This window comes from Procambarus clarkii, chromosome 39 (assembly GCF_040958095.1).
Source record: "Procambarus clarkii isolate CNS0578487 chromosome 39, FALCON_Pclarkii_2.0, whole genome shotgun sequence".
In the NCBI taxonomy this organism is placed as follows: domain Eukaryota; kingdom Metazoa; phylum Arthropoda; class Malacostraca; order Decapoda; family Cambaridae; genus Procambarus; species Procambarus clarkii.
The window spans coordinates 293,266-319,136 of NC_091188.1; the positions used below are offsets into that span (position 1 = coordinate 293,266).

The window sequence follows — 25,871 nt, forward strand, 5'->3', positions numbered from 1 at the left end:
CATGAAGATGGGCTGATGTGGTGAGTGTAGGCGGGGATATGTCTATACCAAGTTGTAACTTGTACCTAGGTTCTCCCCTAGGTACTCCCTCTGTATTTACTATTTGTATCTGCATATTCGAACTATTGGACCTCGCCTTTCTAACCAATTTTATTTTTCCTCCATTATGTCTACTACATATATTTATGTTACACGCGCACACACACATCCCCAGGAAGCAGCCCGTAGTAGCTGTCTAACTCCCAGGTACCTATTTACTGCTAGGTAACAGGGGGTACCAGGGTGAAAGAAACTTTGCCCATTTGTTTCTGCCTGATCCGGGAATCGAACCCGGGCCACAGAATTACGAGTCCTGCGCACTGTCCACTCAGCTACCAGACCCCTACACAGACTGTGTGTGTGTGTACTCACCTATGTGTGGCTGCAGGATCGAGCTCTAGTTCTTGGACCCGGCTTTCCTAGCCGTTGGTTGTCTAATGGAATGACTCCTGACCTGATCCCTATCATACCTGTTTTTAAAGTTATGAATGGAGTAAGCCTCTACAACCTGCTCCTTTAGGTCATTCCATTTACTCACTATCCTTACGCTAAAAGAAAACTTTCTAATATCTCTATGACACATCCGAGTCTCAAGCTTCCATTCGTGTCTCCTTGTTCTGTTGTTATTCATTGCAAACATTTCCTCTGTTTCCATCTTGTACCTTTAAGTACTATATACGTCTGTATTATGTCCCCCCCGCCCTCTCCCTCCTCTCTAACGTCGTCAGGTTTAGTTCCTTCAGTCTATCTTCGTACCTCATCCCTCGCAATTCTGGAACGAGTCTCCTAACAAACGTCTGCACATTTTCGAGATTCCTTATGTGTTTTTTTAAGATGGGGCTCCACGATGGGGCGGCATACTCTAAGACTGTCCTCACACAGGCGGTATACAGTGATCTAAGAGCCTCCTTATTCAAGTGCCTGAAGGATGTTCTGATTTTTGCCAGCGTAGAGTATGCGGCTGATGTTATTGTATTTATATGAGCCTCTGGAGTTAGGTTTGGTGTTATGTCCACTCCCAAGTCTTTTTCTCTAGACGATATAGCGAGGCAGTTTCCCTTCATCGTATATTGGCCTTTCGGTCTCCTGGCTCCTGTCTCAATTTCCTTCACCTTGCACTTGTTAGTGTTGAACTCTAGCAGCCATTTCTTGGATCATCTCGCACAACCTGTGTGTGTGTGTCCGCCTTGCTGACACGATGTGTGTGTGTGTGTGTGTAGTCACCTAATTTTATTCACCTAGTTGTGGTTGCGGGGGACGAGATTTGGCTCTTTGGCCCCGCCTCTCAACTGTCAATCTACTGGTGTACAGATTCCTGAGCCTACTGGGTTCTATCATATTTACATTTGAAACTGTGTATGGAGTCAGCCTCCACCACATCACTGCTTAATGCATTGCATTTACTAACTACTCTGACACTGAAAAAGTTATTTTTAATGTCTCTGTGGCTCATTTGGGTACGCAGCTTCCACCTGTATCCCCTTGCGCATGTACCACCCGTGTTAAATAAGCCATCCTTGTCTACCCTGTCAATTCCCCTGAGAATTTTGTATGTGGTGATCATGTCTCCCAAGCTCTTCTGTCTGCCAGCGACGTGAGGTGCAGTTCACTCAGCCTTTCCTCGTAACTCATGCCTCTTAGTTCTGGGACTAGCCTAGTAGCATACCTCTGAACTTTTTCCAGCTTTGTCTTGTGCTTGACAAGGTATGGGCTCCATGATGGGGCCGCATACTCCAGGATTGGTGTTACATATGTGGTATACAAGGTTCTGAAAGATTCCTTACACAAGTTTCTGAGGGCTGTCCTGATGTTAGCCAGCCTCGCATACGCCGTCAATGTTATTTTTTTATGTGAGCTTCAGGAGACAGGTTTTGCAGGTTTTGCGTGATAGATCCTGTGATAAAAGGTCCTTTGAGAGGATTACACATGCCATGCATAATGTCTTTAAACCTTTTTTCTGTTTTCACATTTACCTGGCGCGGGTGAGGCGTGATGACGGGACCTGGCGCGGGTGAGGGTTGCCAGGTCAGCTGTGTGGCGACCGTGGCAGTGTAGAGGGAAAGTGGCGCCAACACTTGACACCTTGTACATGTGTACTGCCACCTGGCTGGTAGGTGGTGGGTGTGGGGGGGGTGTAGGTCAGTGGGGAGGGTGTACAGGTAAGGGGGGGGGAGGGAGAAGTCAAAGGGCACATAAATGAAGCTGCAGCTGAACACTGTGATAGTGTCTTTGTCTCTGGTGCGTGTACACACACAAACACACACACACACACACACACACACACACACACACACACACACACACACACACACACACACACACACACACACACACACACACACACACAATGGGAGTAAGGACGTGGAGGAAAGACAGTCATCAAATGATAGAACAAATCAAATGCTGCTTTTTCTGCCATGTTCCCCCTTTTTTTTTATTTTTTAATTGTTCTCAACACATTTTATACTTTAATCTCAATTAGTATTTAGTTTTAGTCTGGCTTAGTGGCTTTAGGCAGTGTATGTACTATAAATCTATCAACTTTTGTAAAACCTCTTGTATGTATGTACCTTACCTGAATAAACATTTATTTATTTATTTATTTATCAAACCGAGATGCAAAGAGGCAGAAGAGAGAGTCATACTAACAACAAGAGAACACATTACGAGAGAATATAATAACCCAAGGTTTAATAGACAATGCCAAGAAGCAAAATTGAAAAGTAGGATGGAGTGGGAAAATACAGAGGTCAAAGAGCAGGGAAAGCCCTTTAATAGGTGCAACAGTGCTAGGAATGAATACATAAATATACAAGTAACTTGTGAAAGAAACTGAAAATGATGACTAAACCACACACCAGAAAATGGAAAAACGACGAAGTTTCGGTCCATGGTTTATGAAGATAATATTGCCTCTATAGCAAGACACAACAAAGGCTCCTACATAGTCATATTAAAAAGGAAAATTACATCAAACAATCAAGTGACTGTGTTACAAAAAATGGGAGGTAAATATGCAAGAAATCATAAAGAAATTTGTGAGGAACTTAATGCCAGCTTCCGTAGAGTGTTCACAACTGAACCTGCACAGTTCCCAGTGCTAAAAGAGGTTACCTCTAGATGAAAGATTATTAAAAATTGAGGTAACAGCAGAGGAAGCAAGGAAACAACCTGGTGCGGGTGAGGCGTAAGGCCTTCACTTATGTGGCCTTACATCACAAGACGAACACACACAGAGATCACACCTACGTGATGCATCATGTGAACAAATCCACAAGGGCCGTGACGAGGATTCGAACCTGCATCCGGGAGCATCAGTCGATTAAGGCAGTGTCTGGGATGCTCCCTGACGCAGGTTCGAATCCTCGCCACGGCCCTTGTGGATTTGTTCACAAGATAAAACTAAAGCTACTGGACCAGACAACGTATCACCGTGGATGTTAAAAGAGCAGCACAGGCCCTCAGCGTACCTCTACCTTTGATCTTAAATGAGTCACTTATAAAGGGCAAATTGCCCAGCTGCTGGAAGACGGCAAATGTGAGATGAGTTACCAATTTACAGAGAGACAGACAAGAAGCACTCAACTGGAGACCGGTGTCACTAACGAGCATCCTCTACAAAGTACTTGAAAGAATAATAATAACAAGACTAGTTACACACACGAAGAGAATTAGGCGTATAAACATGGTGTCTGACTAACCTACTGGAGTTCTATAATAAAGTAACAACAAGTACGGCAGGACAGAGAACAATGGACAGATTTTATATTTCTGGGCTGTCAAAAAGGCTTTGATACAGTACCTCACAAGAGAGTACAACACTAACTCGAGAGGAAAGCAGTCGCTAGCGGATAAACACTAACATGGGTGAAGACCTAAAGCCTAACAGACAGGAGTCACAGTGAGGGGGAAGAAGTTGGAATGTCGTAGAATAACAAGTGGAGTACCTCAAGGTTTCGTGCTGGGAACCATACTATTTCTGATTTATGTAAACGACCTATCTACAGGAGTCGGGACTTCTATGTCAATGTTAACAAATGCAAAACTAATGAGAAGAGTTGTGACAGATGAGGATTGTAAGATTCTCCAGGACGACTTAAACAAGCTGCAGAGTTGGTCCGAGAAATGGCTACCGGAGCCCAACACCAGGAAGTGTAAGGTGATGGGAATTGGAATAGGCGTCAGGAAACCAAAAGGACAGTACACGATGAAGGGGAAACTACCTCCCTATAACGACTAAAGAAAAAGACATGGGAGTGGATATAATACCAAACTTACCTCCTAAAGGCTCATACAAATAGGACAACAACAGCAGCATACTCTACGAAGGCAAGATTGACCTTCCAGTATGGTAGGAGGCAAGTGACATCCTGGCAGAGATGTCCTGGTCACCAGGATCACTATGAAAATGGTACTCATATAAATATTGTTTCTTGAATGACAAAACAAGAATACATTCAGTTCATCCTTCACAAAGTTAGACACACGAAAGTTGTGTTCGATCACCACTGTAATTATAATTGTTCGGTACTCACTCGTGCTTCGCCTGGAGGAGGAAGATAACAGGGTACTCACACTCGTGCTCCGCCTGGAGGAGGAGGAGGATAACAGGGTACTCACACTCGTGCCTCGCCTGGACGAGGAGGAAGATCTCTCACGGTCCGAGTCAGAAGAATCGGAGCTGGAGGAGGACCTGGTGTGCGGGTGAGTGTTGGGTCTCTTGCTGTACTCCCTCGCTGGCACCACGTCACTCTGTACACATCAGTATATTTGTTTAGTGTTGAGTCTTCACACTTATAATATTTCAGCCCTCAATTTAGGGTACCTTCCCGCCTCACTTTCTACGGTACTTCCAACATATTTCATGAACATTTTGCCAACATGAGGACTTTATACTACCCACGACTGTCTAAAATATTTTCTCTTTAGTTTTGGGGCAAACTTTCTCTTCACTTTCCTTACTATGAGACGTATTCTCCCCTTTTATATTTAATGTTTTAAATTATAGACATATTTTCTTCTATTTGAATGACATCTTCGTTATTACTGTCTCTGACAACTGATGAGTACTTCCTTACTGGCCTTACCTGAAGCGTGGCGAGGCGGCCGCCCGCCTGCAGCACCCCGCCCGTGGTACTCTGTAATGGTCACAACCGGTGTTAGCTGATGACTGTTACTGTGAGGGGCGGTGATGGTGATTGTGACTGTGACGGACGGTGATGGTGACTGAGGGTGGTGGTGGTGACTGAGGGTGGCAGTGACTGTTAGCTACAATGACAGACCATGTGTGACTGAAGAGAACACTGGAACAAAGCGGACAAAGTCAGTGGAGTGGTTAATATTTTCCCCCTGAAGGCAATATCTTGGGTTATGTAGTGTTTATGTGCCCTGTAGTGTTCATATTATGTAGTGTGACGGGCTGTGTGACGACACAGCCCGTCACACTACATGGGCAGCTGTGGACACCTGCAGGACGGGGACGGACTATTATTTAATAACACAACATAAGCAAGCCAAGAATGCACCCCTAGAATCCTAGATGCTACACAAGATAATTCATGGGTGTCTGACAGCAAATGGGCGGCGTTATATATGGTAATTATGGGGAGGGTGAGAGGCAGTTGTTGGTCCAGTGTCTTACTGAAGAGGCGCACTCTCGTAGATAACTCGGCAACTGTAGAGTGTTCACGGTACACAGGGGTGTCCTGGGTACACAGAGGTGTCCTGGGTAAACAGGAGTGTCCTGGGTACACAGAGGTATCCACGGAACACAGGTGTTTCCTCAGTATACAGGGGTGCCCCTAGGTACACAGGTGTATCCTCAGTACACAGGTGTGTCCTACTACTCAGCGCACAACAGTTTTCCTCACCATAATTTTCATTACATTGTATCCACATAACAGTAGGGCTGGCGGCCTGTGTTAAACGTGACACCTTTCCTTACACACTTGCCTCATGTTGTTTAATACGGCTGTAATAAGATTGATTGGTAAAATTTGGATTGGGGTCACTGGCATACAATTGATTCGATACTATTGATTCATGCTGAGTTCTCCAAGGACACGAGCAGCATGTAAATACACCCCCCACCTCAGCACACCTCCACCCCAGCACACCCTCATCCCAGCACACCCCCATCCCAGCACCTCCCGCCCTTTCCACGTGGTCTCTGACTTTCAATTAGCATATAAAGTACAAACAGGTTACTCTACGCCACAATGCAGCCTCTTGGTGGAGAGTATAGAGTACAGCTCGCGCCCCAGCTCCGTTATTCTCTCTTTGTTTCTTCACGTTTAGAAAACATTTTATAAACTTGAATACGCCACTTATAGAGAATTCTTAAACAGAAAATTATTTTTGCAGAGAAGCTGTGAAATGGTATAATTTTTTAACTGAAAATATTTACACAAACAATATTGTCATACAAACTTTTTGCTTTTACTTTTATATTCATTCATAATTAAAAAAAATAGTTCAAATATCTGCTGCATAGGCAGAACTAACACTTATGTGTTTTGCTAGCAGATCATTTATTATGCTAAAGCCTATCAAATATGCTATGAATTTTGTTTATAATTATGAAATATATTGCTGAATACAATCAAACGTTCAATTCTAGTATACAAGTTGTAATTTTCTCCTAATCTATGGACTCGTTTTATATAAATCACGAACTAAAAATACTGGGCAGAAAAATTTCACTAAACTATTCCGATTAGTATCTGGGTCACATTATATGAGGTTGGCAACCCTTCCTCCTCTGAGAAGATAGTTCTTGCAGTAACTTTTGTGAACGATCGTACAAATATCAACAATATGGACAAATAGAAAGTAGAATGTGGCAATATTTATTTTATAGTCCGGAAAAATTAAGCTAAAAACCAAAATTAAATATTCCTAGGCTTAGAATAGCAAATATGTACTATATTAGGCCTCATATAGTCTGTTTTAGGCCTAGAATGGTTACTACTACTACTAATACTACTAGTAGTAGTCGTAGTTGGTAAATTTAACAATGGGGATTCACATACCGACACGCAGTTAGCTGCGGTCTTCAGCGACCCACGAGCCAAGTAATCCACCGTTAAGAGTTGTATTTGTTTATATTAAGGCCTGTCGGCCGTCTATCACTCCATCAAAGGAGGACGTAATGTATGGGAGGTGTGATCGGGCTGGTTAGATACCGGCGTGGGTTGGAAGACATAGATATACTTCTCTCTCTCCCTCTCTCTCTATCTCTGTCTCTCTGTCTCTCTGTCTCTCTCTCTCTCTCTCTCTCTCTCTCTCTCTCTCTCTCTCTCTCTCTCTCTCTCTCTCTCTCTCTCTCTCTCTCTCTCTCTCTCTCTCTCTCTCCCTCTCTCCCCTTTCATTCTCTGCCGTACATATACATTTACATATATAGTAAAGTGAAGGGGAGGGCCCACTGGGAAGCGTGTCAAGGAAAACCCAGCACAAGACGCCGCCAGAGTAGCAGGCGCCGACCCTGTCAACGAGAGGAGCAGTCTTTGCCTGCTCTCTCTCTGTATGGTGTGGGTGCCGGAAGCCACTGAGCGATGGGAGACAAGAAGTTTTCTGAGGCTGCGCGAGCTAACAATGGGGAATTTACATAAGGGAAATTTTTCCTTGAGTAGATTAACAATGGGTAACATTAACATTATAAGAGTTTAACTTGGACTGTAACTTAGTTCAAGGAATAAAATAAATGAAGGGTACAGTGCAAGTGAGTAATTATTAAAAGAAGGCGCTAAGCCGAGGAGACTACGTAGTACCACCAAGGGTGCAGTGCAGAGGCGGAACCCTACTAACACGAGTAGGCAATACATGGAGGAACAGTGACAAAGTAAACTGCACCCTGACCTAAGCCAATACAGTGAACATTGTTTACTTCTTAACACCCAAGGAAATAACATAAGAAGAGGATGAACACAAGCCTTATCAAAGGAACCCAACTAGTAAGTAAGGCATGCAGAAGCAAGCGGAGTAATTATGAGAGAAGAGGTGAATGGGCTCTGGGCGCACGCAAGAGTACCATAGATAAGGGCAACAACCCGACTGTAGTAGTGTATTGCCGGGTGAGGGATCGGGTGGACACCCCCTTTTTCACTACAATAAATACACAAGAGGAAGAAGTGGCAGAGCACCTTGGTGAAATGAGCCATTGGCCTTTGTTTGGATGAGCAGCAAAGTGGCAGCGGCGGTACACACGAATGAGGACGGACGTTGTATCAACATGATCATAAAAATTATAACTAAGAATCAGTGACATGTATATAATAGGTTAGCAAGTCTACAAGGTAACACAACACAAGCAGTCGGTAACACGGAGAGTTGATACCTACCTACCTAATCTGCTGGTGACTTATAACTCATTTTGAAATCTTAATTGCCTTACAATAATTTTGTTATACATTATGTTCCTCAACTGTAATTCCTAGGCTATGCAAGTCATACAGCGAAACATTAAATTTAGGCTATGTACCATTTGATTTGTATAATATGTTTAACTATATGTCACCGTCAAGTTATAAACTATATGTTATTTAATGTCTTTATGTAAACATGAAGGTATGGACTTATTATGCTTCTCAAGACCACCTTATCGTCATCTCTTTTCAAAGTGGATCAGCACAGAAACAAAAATTGGTATAGTTTAATCACGTTTTTGTTGCAAAAAGAATTATCCTGTAAATTTCTCGTTAGTAAGATTATTACATTATAAGTGTTGACTGTAACCTTATTACATTATAGGTACTTACATAGTTTTTAAATTGTACAGGTAATTTTCAAAGTATATCTCTAAATGTTTCTTATAACTTTTAGTTTTGCAAAATTAATATAAAGCTCCGCATTATAACTTAAAACCGTTGTTAAAATTTAAATATATGTTGTATATATTCAGTATATTTAATTATTTTTTCTGGGGCATAGGGAGTTTTTGAAGAGTGTAAGTTGTCTTTTTTATGAGTCAATATATAGTTTTAAGGGCATGTGTAGGTTTTGTTGAGTGTAAGTAGGTGTTGTGGGTTCAAGTAGTTGTTGTAGGGTGTAAGTAGTTGTTATGGGGTGTAAACAGTTGTTGTGGGGTTCAAGTAGTTGTTATGGGGTACAAGTAGTTGTTGGTTGGTTCAAGGCTAAATGGAGGTGCTATTTAGTCTGTATGACTTTGGTTAGTTGTTAATTATACAGGGGCTGGTTGTTCGCTAAGTATGCATGGGTTGTTATTCATTAAACACTCCACATACCATAGTTATTTGGCATGCATGGGCTGTTATCCATATATACAGTTTGGTTATTAATTTAATAAGCAGGCCTGGTTATTTATATAATATGTTTATATAACATATATAAACAAGGCATATAATATGCCTTGTTTATTCATTTAATTTTGATGGTATGACCATTTACTTGTCCGCAAGAAATTATTTCATTACTTATTTCTTCTTATTTCGTGGTTTGGTTATTCATTCGGTATGAGCGGCCTAGTTTTCATTGGGAATGTATTGCCTGTTATTCATTAAGTTTACTAAATAACCAAGGTTTTTTTTTAAACAAAATTGCTAGTAACTGCAGTTCAAAGCGGTGACATCAATGCGTTGCGTCACTGATCACTTCAACAATGTCATCCAAACTGGAGATGTAAACTCAACTGGTATACTATATATAATAAAGCATATAAATGAATAGAAACCAATACATGTATGAATATGTATCCCTCAAGTATGGTAAATAGCACTCAATATTTGACTGGTGTAAAAAAATTGTTTTGTTAAGTATGAATTGGCTTCCCGGTAAAGATTTGAACAACATTCGCCTGAACAAGATATAATTTTGTATAACTGACGATAAAAATGGCGTCAGACGGCTGTCATAATTTACTCTCAATAATTGCACATGTGTAGACTTGCGATCTGCCTAATGAAAATGATGCAGATCTTTTAAGGATTTTTTTAAGAAATGTGTCGGTGTTGTCACATTATTATACTATTATAACTATTGTTATTAACTTCAAGGTGTTACAGTCAATATTATGTTGTAATTTTGGCAGCCTCAATTTATGATTATGAGTCTAAGTCTGTGAATTTCAACAATATACTGACAACCAAGGTAAGGTTAAGGTAACCAGTCAGTAGGCCTACCGTATTTATAACTATTGCTACATAACTGCCTTAAATTTATGATAACTTCTTTGTCAACGGTGTAGCACCATTTGCAATAAAAATTGTTATATGATATAGCAACTGTTTAACTGTCAGCAATCATCATAAGGCATAAAGCTCGATTAATATACATATATATTAGTGTACATATACATATGTATATATATTAATATACATATATATGTATGCGCCCACACTGCATTTATAACCAAAAACAAGCCCATTATAATATCAAAACTCAAAATGTCTCCAGTGGCTTTGTACCTTAGTGAAAATAGTGGGGAGAGCGGCCAGAGGAAAAGCCAGCCTACATATGGCTTGGCGGGTCCTGAAGGCGGAGACTACACCTCGCGACACAGACATGACTACACCCCAGCACAGTCAGGCGCTACACTGACGCTACACAGGACTCACACTGGTGAATAGCCATGCCTCCGCCGCCGCCCTCTTTATCTAGGACACCCTCGTGGAAATCGTAGGCTCACAGGCTCAAGCTCGGGCATTATTGTCGTTATCTGCGGCTCGCTTGTAAGGAAGTTGTAGAGACTTTGTGGTGGAAGCGACAGGAGTGGTATATTACTAGTGGTTGGTATATATTAATGTAAGATTATGTTAGGTATAGGAGGCGCACTAGTGTTCCTGTTGCTGGGGGTCGCCACACACCCATTTGGTCCAGAAAATTGCATATATATTTACAATTCCTATTTAGTATTTTATTTTAATAACACAATAAAACTACACGAGAACTCTGCAAACAATTATACATGATCAGCAATATATGAATATTATAAAACATGACGGCTTCTTAGAATATATATAGCTGATATATTGACCCTGCGGTGTGTATATAATTCAGTGTAGATATATTGTTGATTCAACAGGTATTCGTTAATAGCCATTAATTGGCAACATAAAATTACCAGTGGTGGAGGTTGGACTCTTGCGGTGAAGCTACTGCACTTAGCGACAGGCGGTGGACGTGGCTAGCCTATGTTGCATCCCCCTCCCACACCCCCATTCAACTCCCCCCATCAACACCACCCACCTCAAGCCCTCCAAACCAGCCCCTACCCCCTTCACCACGCTCCTTCACCACTGAATATTCGCCAGTACCAATACATACCTTAAAGAAAACTAATATGCAAAACTACAAAAGTTTCCTAGGCGAAATACTGACCAAAAACTCCCTTCTCCTCATAATAATAATAATTAATAAAAATAATAATAAACTTACCCTAAAACAGACCAAACGTGTATATATAAGCATCTGAGTGTGAATGCATCTTCCCGAAACGCTATACATGCTGGTGGCTTTGCATGCAACCCGTCCTCTTAAAATAACGTCGCTTTTCGCAGGTATGCGCGCTATGGCCAAAAATGGACGTAATTTGAAATGAAATCGGCTCACGAAAGTGACGTACTTTCCCGTTTTTCTGTTTTAGTCCTCCGGCTTACTCGGAAAGGTTAGGAGAGGAAACTTTCAATTAACGACTTTCATGATGTTTTGAAACCCTTGGAGAACTTCTTTCCCTCCTAACCTTCTAGAGGACCCTTGACTTGCTGTTTTGGAAAAAAAATCCAAAATTTATTTTCAATTATTTTTCATTTTCAAATTACGTTCATTTTTGGCCATACAGGCAAACGGCCGAATTCAGACGTAATTCATAAGAGGACAGGTCACAACACACATATCTTATGTAATTTTAGCAACCCATTGTATCTTCTTGCAAGTAAATTATTATTATTATTTTATTATTATTATCAATATTTATTATTATGTATATGTGAATGTTACATGTATAGTATTCACGTATACACATCTATACATACTGAAATACATGTGAGGAACCTTACACTCGCAATTCTCTGACAAGAGAGAGCAAGCCTAGCTTAGCTAAAACACACATACACGTATTAGCAAGGCGGACAATCTGCCTGCTGTCAGAACTCATGCTATGTTATCATTTATCCTCATAGCTTCCTACCTTGTGCTTTAAACTCACACTGTATCTTGTACTACCCACTTCCCCAATATTAGTAATTAAGGATCCGTCGGTAAATCAGGATGATTTCCCGGTTGCAATTCTTTTAACCGTGTCGTAGCTCAGTTGATTAAGGCAGCGTCTGAGATCCTCTCGGACGTAGGTTCGATCCCTCGTCACGGCTCTTGTGAATTTGTTCATTTGATGGAACTAAATCTCGCAACCCTAGAGGAAAGAAGGAACAGAAGTGATATGTCACAACATACAAGATACTGAGATGAATAGATAAGATGGACAAGGTAGGCTTCTTCAAACTAAAAGTAGTACAAAAGAAAACAGGTCGGATTTGGAAAGGAAAATGAACCAAAAGAATGTAAGAAAATATTCGTACCGTTTACAGGTTTTCAACAAGTGGAATACACTGAAAAAGTAAGTTATGTAAGCCACTCCATCCACAACTTTAAGATCAGCTTCAACAAAGAATTTAAACATAAAATTAGTTCAATTGTAACACAACAGATACAACAAGGCCAGTAAGCCGGGCATCATGCGCTTGATGTTCGGGGTCTTGAAGTGGGTAGAATATAGCTGTGCATTAATTGGCTGTTGATTGCTGGTGTTGACTTTTTTCTCTGGTGATGGTCTGGTTGTGAGAAGAGATTATATGTTCCTTGATGGAGCCCTGTTGTTTATACATTGTTAATCGCCTGGAAAGAGACGTTGTTGTCTAGCCTATATACTGAGTTCCTTGGGGCTTACAGTCCCCAAGTGGGCATTTAAAGGCATAGACGACGTTGGTTTCCTTCAAGGCGTTCTGCTTGGTGTCTGGGGAGTTTTTCATGAGTAGATTGGCCGTTTTTTTGTTTTATAGTAAATTTGTCAATTGTATTTTCTGATTTTTGTCTGTAGGGATAACGTTCCTATCAACAATATCTTTCAGGACCCTTTCCTCCGTTTTATGAGCCGTCGAAAAGTTCCTGTAAAGTAACCTAATAGGGGGTACAAGTGTTGTGTTGGTTGACTCTTCAGAGGTTGCATGGCATTTCACCTTTCTTTTTATGATATCTTCAACAAAACCGTTAGAGAAGCCGTTGTTGACTAGGACCTGCCTTACCTATAGAGTTCTTCATCGACTTGCTTCCATCCTGAGCTGTGGCTGGGAGCATGGTCGCCGTAAGCGTTGACAACACTCCTCTTGTACTTATCTGGGCAGTCACTATTGGCATTGAGGCACCTTCCTATGTTTGTTTCCTTAGTGTAGACTGCAGTGTGGAAGCCTCCGCTCCTTTCCGTGACTGTTATATCCAGAAAGGGCAGCTTCCCATTATTCTCCATCTCGTAAGTGAAACTCAACATAGAATTACAAATGCATAAATGCCTCCTTCAGCTTCTGCAGACATCTGGCATCAGGTACCTGCGTAAAAATGTCAACATACCTGCAGTATATGACGGGTTTGCAGTCCATGTCAACTAAGACCCTCTGTTCGATATAGAAGTTCGCAAACAGGACACCTATGGGAGAACCCATGGCGACCCCATCAACTTGCTTATACATGTGCCCATCTGGGCTCAAGAAGGGTGCCTCTTAAGTGCAGGCTTGAAACCCGCCATATACTGCAGGTATGTTGACGACATTTTTACGCAGGTACCTGATGCCAGATGTTTGTCTGTTAGGGATTTAAACAGAGGGGCTGTGTGTTGTCTGAAGATAGAGTTTGTTATAGTTCAGATAGCAGATTTTTGCTGAGTGATAATAGGCATCCATCAGTCTCAGGAGACTATTTAAGTTGCGCTCTGGTAGTCGGTCTGGAGTGGCCTCTCCGGGCGCAAAGCACACACACACTACATTATGTATAAAAGCTATTTTTCTTATATTTTTTACTTTTGTTTGTGGAAAGAGTAACAATTTAGAATGATACCAGCACTTTTTAAACTGTACTCAATAGTGTACCTCATAAGCCTCAATCCAATAAAGTCCAGAATCTTGACATTTGGTAAGAGTTCAAAGCCCAATAGGCTTGAGGTAATTTGCAGGGGTTGAACCCCATGCACAGATACCGTAGAACATAAGAACATAAGAAGGACATTTGAGACTTTTTTGACTATGAGTTGCATGTGGGTGATAATGTTCAGTCTCCTGTCTATGTATAGGCCTAGGGACTATATATATATCCCTCATTTATAGTAGTAATGTTTAACATTGTCTATAAGGTTGAATCTGATTTGATGATTTATTACCAAATAAAATGTAGTAGGTTTTTTCTATGTTAGTTTAGTTCATTTATTATGCACCCCATACCCACCTTGTGGGCGGTAATGGAAAGGGTTACAGAGGCACATAATGGGCTCAGGGACTGAACTCCACAATTCATTTAGCTAAGCAAGTTACAATCTTGATGAACTAGTTACAAAATTCAGTATAAGTCGTCACATAGTCAATGGGTTCGAGATCGACCACAAGTTCAGTTTCAAATTAAGCAACTGACACATATGGAAAGATAGTGTCACAATTGATATGTTTGGTATACTCTCTATATTGGTATACTCTCCAAAATCAGATATTATGCACCTAACTCATCTCTATATTATGCACTAGTCTATCCCTATCTTAATTATGGTATCTGTGCATGGGGTTCAACCACTGCAAACCACCTCAATTTACCCAGCAAAAATCTGCTATCAGAATAATAACAAATTCTGCTTTCAGACAACACTCAGCCCCCTTGTTTAACTCCCTAAACATGCTAAACATAATATCACTCCACAAATTCTCTTGTGTCAATTGCATTTACAAAACCCTGTTTTCAATGCAAATCCTGCTCTGAAACTCTCCCTGGACAGATGTAATAGGACCCATTATCACCACACCAGAAATAAATATCTCTTTGATATCCCCAGAGTCAAACTTAATCTGTCTAAACACTCTATGCAAATTAAGGGACCCAGTCTATGGAACTCACTCCCTAATGAATTGAAAAGCTGTCCAACTTTTGCGTCATTCAAAAACAAAACTAAAAAGTACCTAATTTCATCTTCATAGTTTTTTACCTTGTTTTAAAATTGCACTGTATCTATTGTTACCCAATCTTTATGTTCCCAATCTGAACATCTTTACCAATGTGATCATTGCTGTCTTCTTATATGTGCTATCAATCTGCTGTATGGTGCCTATTAATCTTGTTTAAATTACCAATCAAGCTGTTAATGTAATCAATCAGAGCTTTAATATACCAATGTGCTGTAATATACTTATTTATCTCTCACATCTCATTTTTTTTCTTGCATTGTATCAGTTATCATTTTATTAAATCTGCTAGAATTTACCTACTTAAAATTATCTGTTAGATTAAGGACCTGCTGCGCGTACTAGTGGCTTTACAAGATTGTAAATACTATGCTATGTATTCTCACAAACCCAATGTACCTTCTTGTATATAAATAAATAAATAAATAAATAAATAAATAAAAAGTTTGTCCTGCACACCGCCCCCCCCCATCCAGTGGGCAGCGGTGGATAGGTTACAATCACTTAGTTACTACCTACAGTTAGCAAACTGGGGATATTTGGCTAAAATTTCTGGTAGCAGGTCATTTTGAGTGAAATATTGACACACCGCTGGAACATTGGTTATAGAATTGTTTCTGAATTCACGTATCTTTTCGCACTCCATCACATAGTGATGGAGTGTGTGCGAATAATTTTGTTGACACAGTTCACATTTGATCTGGTCTATATATTTTTTTTTTTTTTTTTTTTTTTTGTAGCAGCAGATAATGAGAATTCCCAGAGATACTTGTAACCGAGACTAAGCCGAGCAGTAGTAACATCTAGAAGTCTGCTTTGATTTTATGAACCATGGATGTGTGGCTCCTCTTGCATGATAGTATGATGATAGATAGAATTACTGGTGTCGATTTCACTTTGCCTCAGATCTACAAGACTTTGTTGAAGTTCTTGGTGTACTATTGCTGTCAGATTGCTCATTGACAATCAAAGGTTACACTCAACGTCTCCTCTAAAGCAAGATTCTTTTACTAACTCGCCAGCTCTATCATGCATTCGGAGGCCAACATGAGATGGAGACCACATGAAATGGACTGTTACCATCATTAATAATTTTGTTGTATTTGTGTCTAGCTTCGGACACGAGCATGTTACAGTTATGTCTTAAGGAGATGAGAGCATTTAAGGATGATAAAGAGTTGCTTACAATTAATGTATCAAGTTTGGAGACTTGTACACATTTCAGTGCAAGGAGCAAGGCAAAAAGTTCGGTCTGAAGGGTAGATGCCATTCAAAATATAAGCCTTTTTCTATGTTTAGTGTAAGTTTGTTGATTGGCATCCATGAGTGGACTTTTTTTAAATTCATTGTTGACAATGTTATTTAGTGTGTGGGGGTTAGGGTCAAATTAGATGACGGTAGTATTGTCAACAAATAGTATAGGTTTAACAAATAGTATAGATTTAAGAATGTTATAAACATTTGACATATCATTAATTTATTTAAGAAATAGGAGAGGTTCCATGATGTTGCCCTGTGGCATCCCTACTGTCAATGGTAGAGTGGGAGAGGTTATGCAATTGATGGCTACATATTGGTGTCAGTCACTCAGAGAGGAACAAATATAGTTCAGAGCAATGCCTCGAATAGCATAATGGTGAAGTTTAAGTAAGAGGTACTTATGGTTTACAATATCAAAGGCCTTTCTCAGGTCAATGAAGAGTAAATTCACGTAAATATGTGTACACTCTGTGATCTAAAACAATGTAATAAAATACATTAAATAAATAAATTCCATTGCACGAAATATTTAAAAAGTAGGGGTAGTAGAGGGAAATACTAATGAGGTATTCAAGGAAAATTTGCAAGGTCTCTTAATAATACCTTAAGGTTACCTTGAGGTAACCTCAAGGGGCTTAAGGGGATTACTTTCCGGGGCTTAGCGTCCCCGCGGCCCGGTCGTCGACCAGGCCTCCTGGTTGCCGGACTGATCAACCAGGCTGTTGGACGCGGCTGTTCGCAGCTTGACGTATGAGTCACAGCCTGGTTGATCAGGTATCCTTTGGAGGTGCTTATCCAGTTCTCTCTTGAACACTGTGAGGGGTCGGCCAGTTATGCCCCTAATGTGTAGTGGAAGCGTGAAGTCTCGGGCCTCTGATGTTGATAGAGTTCTCTCTCAGAGTACCTGTTGCTCCTCTGCTTTTCAATGGGGATATTCTGCACATCCTGCCATGCCTTCTGGTCTCATGTGATGTTATTTCTGTGTGCAGGTTTGGGAGCAGCTCCTCTAATATTTTCCACGTGTAAATTATTATGTACCTCTCGCGCCTGTACAATAATACTGTAGCTTTTATTCTCTTCTCCGAGGCTATGGATCCACACAATTGCGCCAGAGGTGGAAGCCATAATATGAAAATATAAATAATATTTATTGATAATATTGTCAGGTTTGGTGACATATATCGTTGGTTTCATGGTGGAGTGGAACCAATTCTCGTCCTTCCGGTCAGCAGCACACTGGCCACAGCACACAGGGTATCTTGTCCTATATTTAATTGATTGATTGATTGAGTGGAAGCCAAGAGGAGGAGGAATAAGGTGGTCCACCGGAGGCGGTGTTCCCACTATAGTGATGTATGGTGGCCGGCCGGCCAGTGTGCTGGTGGCCGGAAGGACCAGAATTGCCTGAATCACTCCAGTTACTGCCACTTGTTTCCTCGGGGCGACACCCTGCTGACCCTCCCGGCCCACCCTCGGCCCACCCTCGGCCCACCACACACACTACCGGCCTCAGTGGAGCGTGTACTGGTAAAGTGTGAGTATATAATGAGTGTTGTAAGGGAGGAGAGTGAGGGAGCAGTGTCCCAGGCAGTGCGGACGTCACCACCCTCCACACAACACCTCCAGTGAGTCACCCTTGTTGCTCCTCCTGCTCCTGCTGCCTCTCACGTGTTGCTTCAAGTCTTGGTGACGGCTTTACTGCCTCCTAGGTATTGCTGCCACCCCAGGTGTTGCTGCTTACACCTAGGTCTTGCCTCCCACCCTTCACAGGTGTTGCTTCCCTTGTTAACGGTTTTACTAGCTAGCTCTTAGGTGTTGGCTCCTCCAGATGTTGCTATTAGTATCCAGGTGTTGTCTACTGGGTGTTACTGCTAGCACACAGGTTTTGCTACTAGCACTCAGGTGTTGTCTCCAGGGTGTTGCTACTAGCATCTAGGTAGCAGCAACACCTGGGTGCTAGCAACAGCACCCAGGAGACATCATTGTTGCTGCTAGCACCCAGGTAATTACCTAAGTGTAGTTACAGGATGAGAGCTACGCTCATGGTGTCCCGTCTTACCAAACTCTGTCATATAATGCTTTGAAATTGCTGACGGTCTTGGCCTCCACCACCTCGCCTAACTTGTTCCAACCGTCTACCACTCTGTTTATGAAAGTGAATTTTCATATATTTCTTCGGCAATTTTGTTTAGTTAGTTTAAATCTTAGTTTAAACCTCTTGTTCTTGAAGTTCCGGGTCTCGGGAATTCTTCCCTATCAATTTTATCGATTCCTGTTAGTATCTTGTACGTAGTGATCGTGTCGTCTCTTTCTTCTAGCTTCGGCATATTTAATGCCTCTAACCTCTCCTTGTAGCTCTTGTCCTTCAGTTCTGGGAGCCACTAGTGGCATGTCTTTGCACCTTTTCCAGTTTATTGATGTGCTTCTTAAGATATGGGCACCATACAACCGCTGCATATTCTAGCTTTGGTCTAACAAAAGTCGTGAACAATTTCTTTAGTATTTCATCATCCATGTATTTAAAAGCAATTCTGAAGTTAGAAAGTGTGGCATAGGCTTCTCGTACAATGTTCTTTATGTGGTCCTCGGGTGATAGTTGTTTTTATCTAGAACCACCCCTAGATCTCCTTCGTTATCAGAATTCTTTAAAGATTTCTCACATAATTTATAGGTTGTGTGGGGTCTATGTTCTATTCCACATTCCATAACATGACATTTATTCACATTAAATTTCATTTGTCAAGTGGTGCTCCATATACTTATTTTGTCCAGGTCTTCTTGAAGGGTATGGCAATCATCTAAGTTTCCAATTTTTCCTATTATCTTAGCATCATCAGGAAACATATTCATATAATTCTGTGTTCCATCTGGCAGATCGTTTATGTAGACAATGAACATTACCGGTGTAAGAACTGAACCCCGTGGTACTCCACTTGTGACATTTCTTCAGTCCGATACATTGCCTCTGATTACTGCCCTCATTTTTCTATCGGTTAAAAAGAATTCATCCATGTTAGCAGCTTACCTGTCATCCTCCAATATGTTCCAGTTCCAGAACAACCTTTTATGTGGAACTCTTGAAAACCTTTTTTAGGTTCAGATAGATGTATTGAGGTGCACCCAGGTGTTGCCTCCTGGGTGTTTCTGTTAGCACCCAGGTGTTGCCTCCTGGGTGTTGCTGTTAGCACCCAGGTGTTGCTGTTAGCACCCAGGTGTTGCTGTTAGCACCCAGGTGTTGCTGTTAGCACCCAGGTGTTGCTGTTAGCACCCAGGTGTTGCTGTTAGCACCCAGGTGTTGCTGTTAGCACCCAGGTGTTGCTGTTAGCACCCAGGTGTTGCTGTTAGCACCCAGGTGTTGCTGTTAGCACCCAGGTGTTGCTGCTAGCACTCAGCAGCACTCGGCTGTTGCTGAGTGCTAGCAAATTCTTACCTTACATATGACTTAATAATGGCAAATTTGTGATTTCCCAATTTAACAAATACTATACTGTAAATTGCTGGCAGGTGGTGGTTCCAGCATTGACGAATCAAGCAGGTGGCTGCCATTTAACCCTAGATGTATGCTCTGGTCTACGGATCTCCTGAACAGCTAAGCTGTTTTAATGTTTACTAACAGTTTAAATAATCAAGTGTTTTCAACAAATAAATAAATTTAATTATCAAATCAAATAGAAGTTAAATTAAAGCACTAGATCTGAATTTAATTCATATAAAAATAATTTGCCCTAAATGTGGGAATTGTGTCGAACACAATGAATACAGTCCACTTGCTTTTAAAGAATTAAACAATGAATTTATCCACATAACCCCATAGTAATGTAAGAATTGGTGTAGTATTGATGTATGCTAATTAGCAGCCCATCCTCATCAACATAGGCAAATGCTCATTAATCTAGCCGACAAAATTCTGAATGAAAAGGGGTTTACAAAAGACTTTCAATTGATGTTGGAACATTTCTTGAAAAGTCCTCCACTGATTAGTTTTGTTCACATTGCAACTTTGTAAATGCTTTACCCATACATTACAAATAATTGTCAACAAAACTTAAACACCTAACCTAACATATGTATAATATGGTAATGTATAATAAATCAGTATTACTTTATACAGTGGAAGCTCTGTCTACGAATTTAAACCGTTCCTAGAGAGGGATTGTACACCGAAACTAATTTTCCCATAAGAAAAATGTACCGTATTTGCTGGTGTATAAGTTTTTTTTTTTTTACATTTTAAAATGTACTGTATCAAAAAATTGCCCTGTGTCTAATACGGTTGTATTACAGATGTGAGATCAAGCTCCATAGGCTAGCGAGCTGGACAAATATACTGGGTAAGTTCGCTAGGTACAAAAATCGTTGCTAATACTGTAATCAGATATTGAAAACAAGTCAAGTTATTACAGTAAATAGTGTTACTAATAATAAAATATTGAAAATGGGCAAAGTTATTAGTCTATTATAACAAACTTACGAAAAGTTGCTTACGATACGTCGGCAGTTATGAAGGAAGCTCACATCTCATAACATTACCCAGCATACATAACCCACACCTGATACGTCATACATTATTTAACAACTGGGTTACCTTTAAGACACACTTGTTCACTATCTAAATGTAAAATACTCCTAGAAATTTGAAAGGAATAAATTTTCATATGCCTGTCAGCCATTTGCAATGAGTGAATGACACCATAACCAGAGCGCCGTGATGGTGCACCACTACTGGGTGTACCACCCTGGTGGTCTGATGCAGCAACACAAAATATCACATCCAGAAATACAAGTTTCACATCATGTATGGCAATTCTCTTGCCCAAAATATAAACTACTCAGCTTTTGATCTTACCTGATCAAAAAGTCTTAAAAAAAAAGAATAAAAAAAAGGATAAAAAAAATCTTTGATCTTAGCTTTTACTTTAAGCTGATCTTAGAGGAGGTAAGTGTTGGGTTACAAAATGCACTTTAAAGTATCTTTAAATAAATGTATGATGAAACATACTAATATAGTTTTTTCCACAAAATATCCTTGTAAAATATGGGGTGCATCCTATGTGAGGGTGCATTTTTTACTATTGCAAATACGCTAAATTGAATTGATCCGTTCCATACCCAAAAATATTAACTAAAAAATAAATTTTATGCAGAATACTACTGATATTGAGCATGCCTTGCCCTGTGCCCAGCAGAACCCATGCATATGACGAACAAAAGTACTGTATCAACAAACATGTCGTATTCAGAGGCAAACTACGTACACGAGTAAAATTTTACAATAACATTAACTTCATACACAAAACAATTTGTACTCTGGGGCATTTGTAGACAGAGGTTCCACTATACTGTATTGGAAAATTCCTATTTTAAATACACAGTAAAATAGATAAGAGCGTTTTTGGGGTTGACTACCAGATGGGCAAGCATTGCCTGAGGATGTGTTGCTAATTAGGGATGCTCTCTTAGACCCACAATGAACTTTGGAGCTTGTAAGGCCCAATGAGAGTCCTGAGTGGGGGGGTGGGGGGGAGCAGCAGGAGGGAGGTGTTTTGTTTGACTAGTATTTCTAGTTTTGTTATATGACAATTAACTATTTCAGAATGTCTGGGAAGGTGAAGCAGCGCAGTGCAGCCAATACTGCCGAGGCAGCTACGGTTACGGTGAATGAGAAGATTCTGAAGGAGTGCCATGACCTCTACACTGATCCTGATAATGGTATAGTACTTGGAAATGAAGTGCAATTAAATATTTATTATTTATTTATATATACAAAATAAAACAGTATAGGTTATCAATACAGATTTTGGTGATTAATTGGTATTCCTGCAAAGCCACTAACACTTCCATGATCATCTTCCATGATCCTGATGCTTTACTTTCCCCATTAGGGGGATGGTCACAGTAGAAGTTTCTCCAGGAGGTTCTTATCACCACACAAACCTTTCACTCTGACCCCTCATTCACCTCCCTATTATACGGTACTGTATTAAACTCTTCCTTTCTTTTTTTAAATTCTTCCTTTCCACAAAACTTGACATTTGCCTCTACCATATAATCCATTTATTTTTCACCCTTGTTTTTGCTAAGTGAGTCTGAGGCATTCTACAAATGTGTCCATTTCACTTAAATATACAGTGGAACCTTGGTTCTCGTATGCCCCTGTTCTCGTATTTTTCGGTACTCGTACTCAATTTTTCAGAAAAATTTGATTCGGTACTCGTTGTTTGCCTCGGTTTTCGGAATTTGTTCATACACGTACGGGTCCACCGCAAGCATGGTGCTTCAGTTTACCAGTGTCTCTCACCTAGTGATGATTGGGCTTGAATTCTTTATGAAGAATTTCATTGTTTTTTTGTTTTTTTGGTTTCTGAACATAAAAGTTCTTATTATATATCACACCATGGGTTCCAAGAACATCAGTGGTAATGTTCAACCTAAGAAAATAGTTGTGAGGATGACGAGAAAGGAAAAACAAGAGATCATTCACAGTGAGACAATGTGATGTCTCACTACAGACACGTTTTAAAACATAGGGAAAAACAAGTCTGTTGACAGATTCTTAGTAAGACGAGCAAGCAGTGAGCCACAAGCAGGTCCTAGTGGTATGCCTGCAAAACGTAAGAGAGTACCCCAGAAATGTCATCACTGCTGTAAAAATTGAGTGGGACTTCCCTTCCAAACACTAACACCTCTCCTCTTTCCCCCTTCCTCACTCTTTTCCATACGCCAACAAGAGTTCTCAATAAAGGTAAGGTACCTAAGAGTATTATTCTGTATAAAATGTATTTTTTTTTTTAATATATTTGGGGGTGTGGAACGGATTAATTCAATTTACATTATATCTTATGTTGAAATTCGTTTCGGTTTTCGTATTTTTCAGTTTTCGTACCATCTTTGGGAACGGATTAACAACGAAAAATGTGGTACCCCTTGTATTATGCTTCACCCACTGCACAACTTCACATTTCATTCACCTTATCCCCTTCACTATTACCACATCTCTCATATACTTTCTCATTGCTCTACCCATCCCACATACTTAACCCAGCTGTGTTTTCATGAAATTAATTTCCTCCGCTTTTAATTTTCAATGCTTAGACGTGAGTAACTATGATTATCAGTACAGACACAAGCAAAAACTAACCAAAGTGATGGCTCATTCCTCTGACATGACAGATAGCAAACAAGCAACACCTTCAATAAAGCCAATACAAATAAAGTCAGAACTAGAAATGTCATCACAGCTTGTGTGAATGATATACCCTGTTAAAGTTATGACAAGGTATTCATAGGTGAAACATCCCAAAACGCATATTCATAAATTCTCATATCTAAGTACTGTACTGTACTTATTGTAAACCTAACATGTGGATAACACCAACAATGCTTGTCACACAGGAACCAGGAGCAACACCACATAAACTCTGGGGATGTTAAACTTCCATCAAAGAATAAATTAACAGTAGGAGACAGTGTATAGAGTCTGCAGCTACAACATTACAACACCTTCCAACAGAATGAAGAAAAAAAATCTATTATTTCTCTCTGCTGAGAGAGAGTTCTTCATAAATATGAAGGATTATGTATTACTATTTATATGTGTTGCCTTCAGCTTACTGATCTTGACCCACCTTGACCATGCCCTGTTTTGTTTTTCAGTTGTAGTAATAAAACCAAAAACACATGTCGGTAAATGACAAAACAGTAAAAACTTGCAGATGAGGAGTCACAATAACGTGGCTGAAATATGTTGACCTAACCACACACTAGAAAGTGAAGGGACGACGACATTTCGATCCGTCCTGGACCACAGTCGACTTGAGAATGGTCCATTCTCCATTTTACTGTTCAGGTAGCACTTATAGCAACAATAAGGACCATTGTACATACTGTACTGTATATTGACATAAAGAGCAATTAGAAAGTAGAAATTGGTACTATTGAATTTGGACAAACCAGATAAGCTTTTATGCTGATATTGGAAAGAAAACTTAAGCTTGCTAGGTTTAATACACGCTAACCGAGGCATAATATACTACGTATATGTGCTATACTAGGCTTAGGAATATTTGTTTGGTTTTTAGATTTTGTTTCTGTCAGAACCCCCTACAGTTCCCCGAAGCTTGCCGGGCTGATATATATGTATTAGACTGTGGCATCAGTCAATTGGAGTTCTTACCTACAGGAGACCACGAACCAGAACCTGGCCTCCTCAGAGAGGTACGAGGAACAATGGCCTATGGAAACCCCCCTGTATTTGGAAGCATTCCATGTCTACCATCGACTGGGGTTTGACATCCAGAAAGGTAGGGACAACAAAACAAATCCCACATGGTAAAACAAAATTAGTTGCTACCAAAGGCTGAACAGAGAAACAAACTCCCCAAATTTTTAAACAAGCAAGCATCACACCACTCACCGTCGCTCCAATCATCTGTGCAGCCTCCAGCAACCCTCCTCCACTCCGGTTGCTCCACCATTCAGTTCTCGGGTGATGTCTGACTGTGGCGGTCATTGACTGACCTGGTCGACAACCAGGCCGCAGGGACGCTAAGCCCTGGAAAAACTCCAAGGTAACTCCAAGGTAGCCTCTGATTCAATGCAGTTTTGTGCCTTGTGTATTTCTGCAGTGCAGTGTGCAGACCAGGAGTAATTAATCAGTATTGGGAGCGTTAGGGCCACCTTCCCTATGTGCCCTGTAAGTACTGCCCTTGCGTTCTAGGGTTACCTTCCACAGGGCATTCGGGAACAGTTTCTGTAGGGGTCTTTCGCTGCTTGGAAATAGCCTGCCCTTGGGGCCAGCTGGGGTGTTCGTAGCTACTGTTTGGCCATGGGTAGATTGTGGTGTCTTTGCCGGTAGGGGCTTAGGGTACGGTGCAGCTTGTCTCTCATTATACACAGGGGCTGGTTCTGTTCCTTCTGGGAATGTGCTTTTTTTTTTTTACACCTGGTGGGAGTCTGCCCTCTTGGTTAAGGTCCACCTTCTGTTGTCAGTGTTTCTCCGCTAGGCTCCCGTCTTTGCATACGTTGCAGGGGTTCAGTTTTTAGCAGTTCTCTTGGTAGTTTGGGCCTAACTGGTTAGCAGTACCTTGCCTGGGTTTCCCTTAGCAGTCAGCCTAAGGGTCCTGGAAAACCCCATTGGGGCTCATTGGACCAATGGACGCATCCTCTGGGTTCCAACTCGCGAAGTGAGGGGTTTGAAGGTTGCTCTGTCCCCTTATCTCAGTGTGACACTCGCCTGTTTTGCCTCAGTCATGCTGCCCATTGGGTCAGTGACACCTTTGACTCTTGAGTCTTGCGAGTCATGTTTCTAGCTCGTACTCCTTGGGTTTGTGTCGCTCACGGATCAACGATCCATCTCCATTTGGACTGCTCCCCAGGGGTTCATTGTCTGATCCGCGGGGGTTGGATGCG

At 40.9% G+C, this 25,871-nt stretch overlaps 2 protein-coding genes across 10 annotated transcripts in view; one reads left to right on the forward strand and one right to left on the reverse strand.

The window, feature by feature from the left end:
* CBP (sarcoplasmic calcium-binding protein) overlaps positions 1–10,626 on the reverse strand; it is a 32,401-nt gene extending 21,775 nt beyond the window's left edge. Inside the window, exons 1-3 of the mRNA XM_045746047.2 lie at positions 10,461–10,626; positions 5,127–5,177; positions 4,660–4,791 (exon numbers count right to left, since the gene is read on the reverse strand). Of these exons, the coding sequence (XP_045602003.1) occupies positions 4,660–4,791; positions 5,127–5,177; positions 10,461–10,559 (282 nt within the window). The 5' untranslated portion in view covers positions 10,560–10,626. The remainder of the gene's footprint in view (positions 1–4,659; positions 4,792–5,126; positions 5,178–10,460) is intronic.
* Positions 10,627–17,314: 6,688 nt separating this feature from the next.
* Positions 17,315–25,871, forward strand: part of LOC123760377 (uncharacterized) — a 47,745-nt gene continuing 39,188 nt past the window's right edge. The window contains exons 1-4 of one of the 9 annotated variants that reach the window (XM_069338246.1): positions 18,058–18,088; positions 19,968–20,021; positions 20,748–20,794; positions 22,057–22,172. In XM_069338246.1, coding sequence (XP_069194347.1) covers positions 22,058–22,172 — 115 coding nt within the window. In that variant the 5' untranslated portion in view covers positions 18,058–18,088; positions 19,968–20,021; positions 20,748–20,794; position 22,057. Of the gene's footprint in view, positions 17,453–17,683; positions 18,173–19,967; positions 20,022–20,747; positions 20,795–22,056; positions 22,173–25,871 lie in introns of those variants that run through there. The other 8 variants (XM_045746040.2, XM_069338247.1, XM_069338244.1 and 5 more) reach the window with 8 other exon arrangements.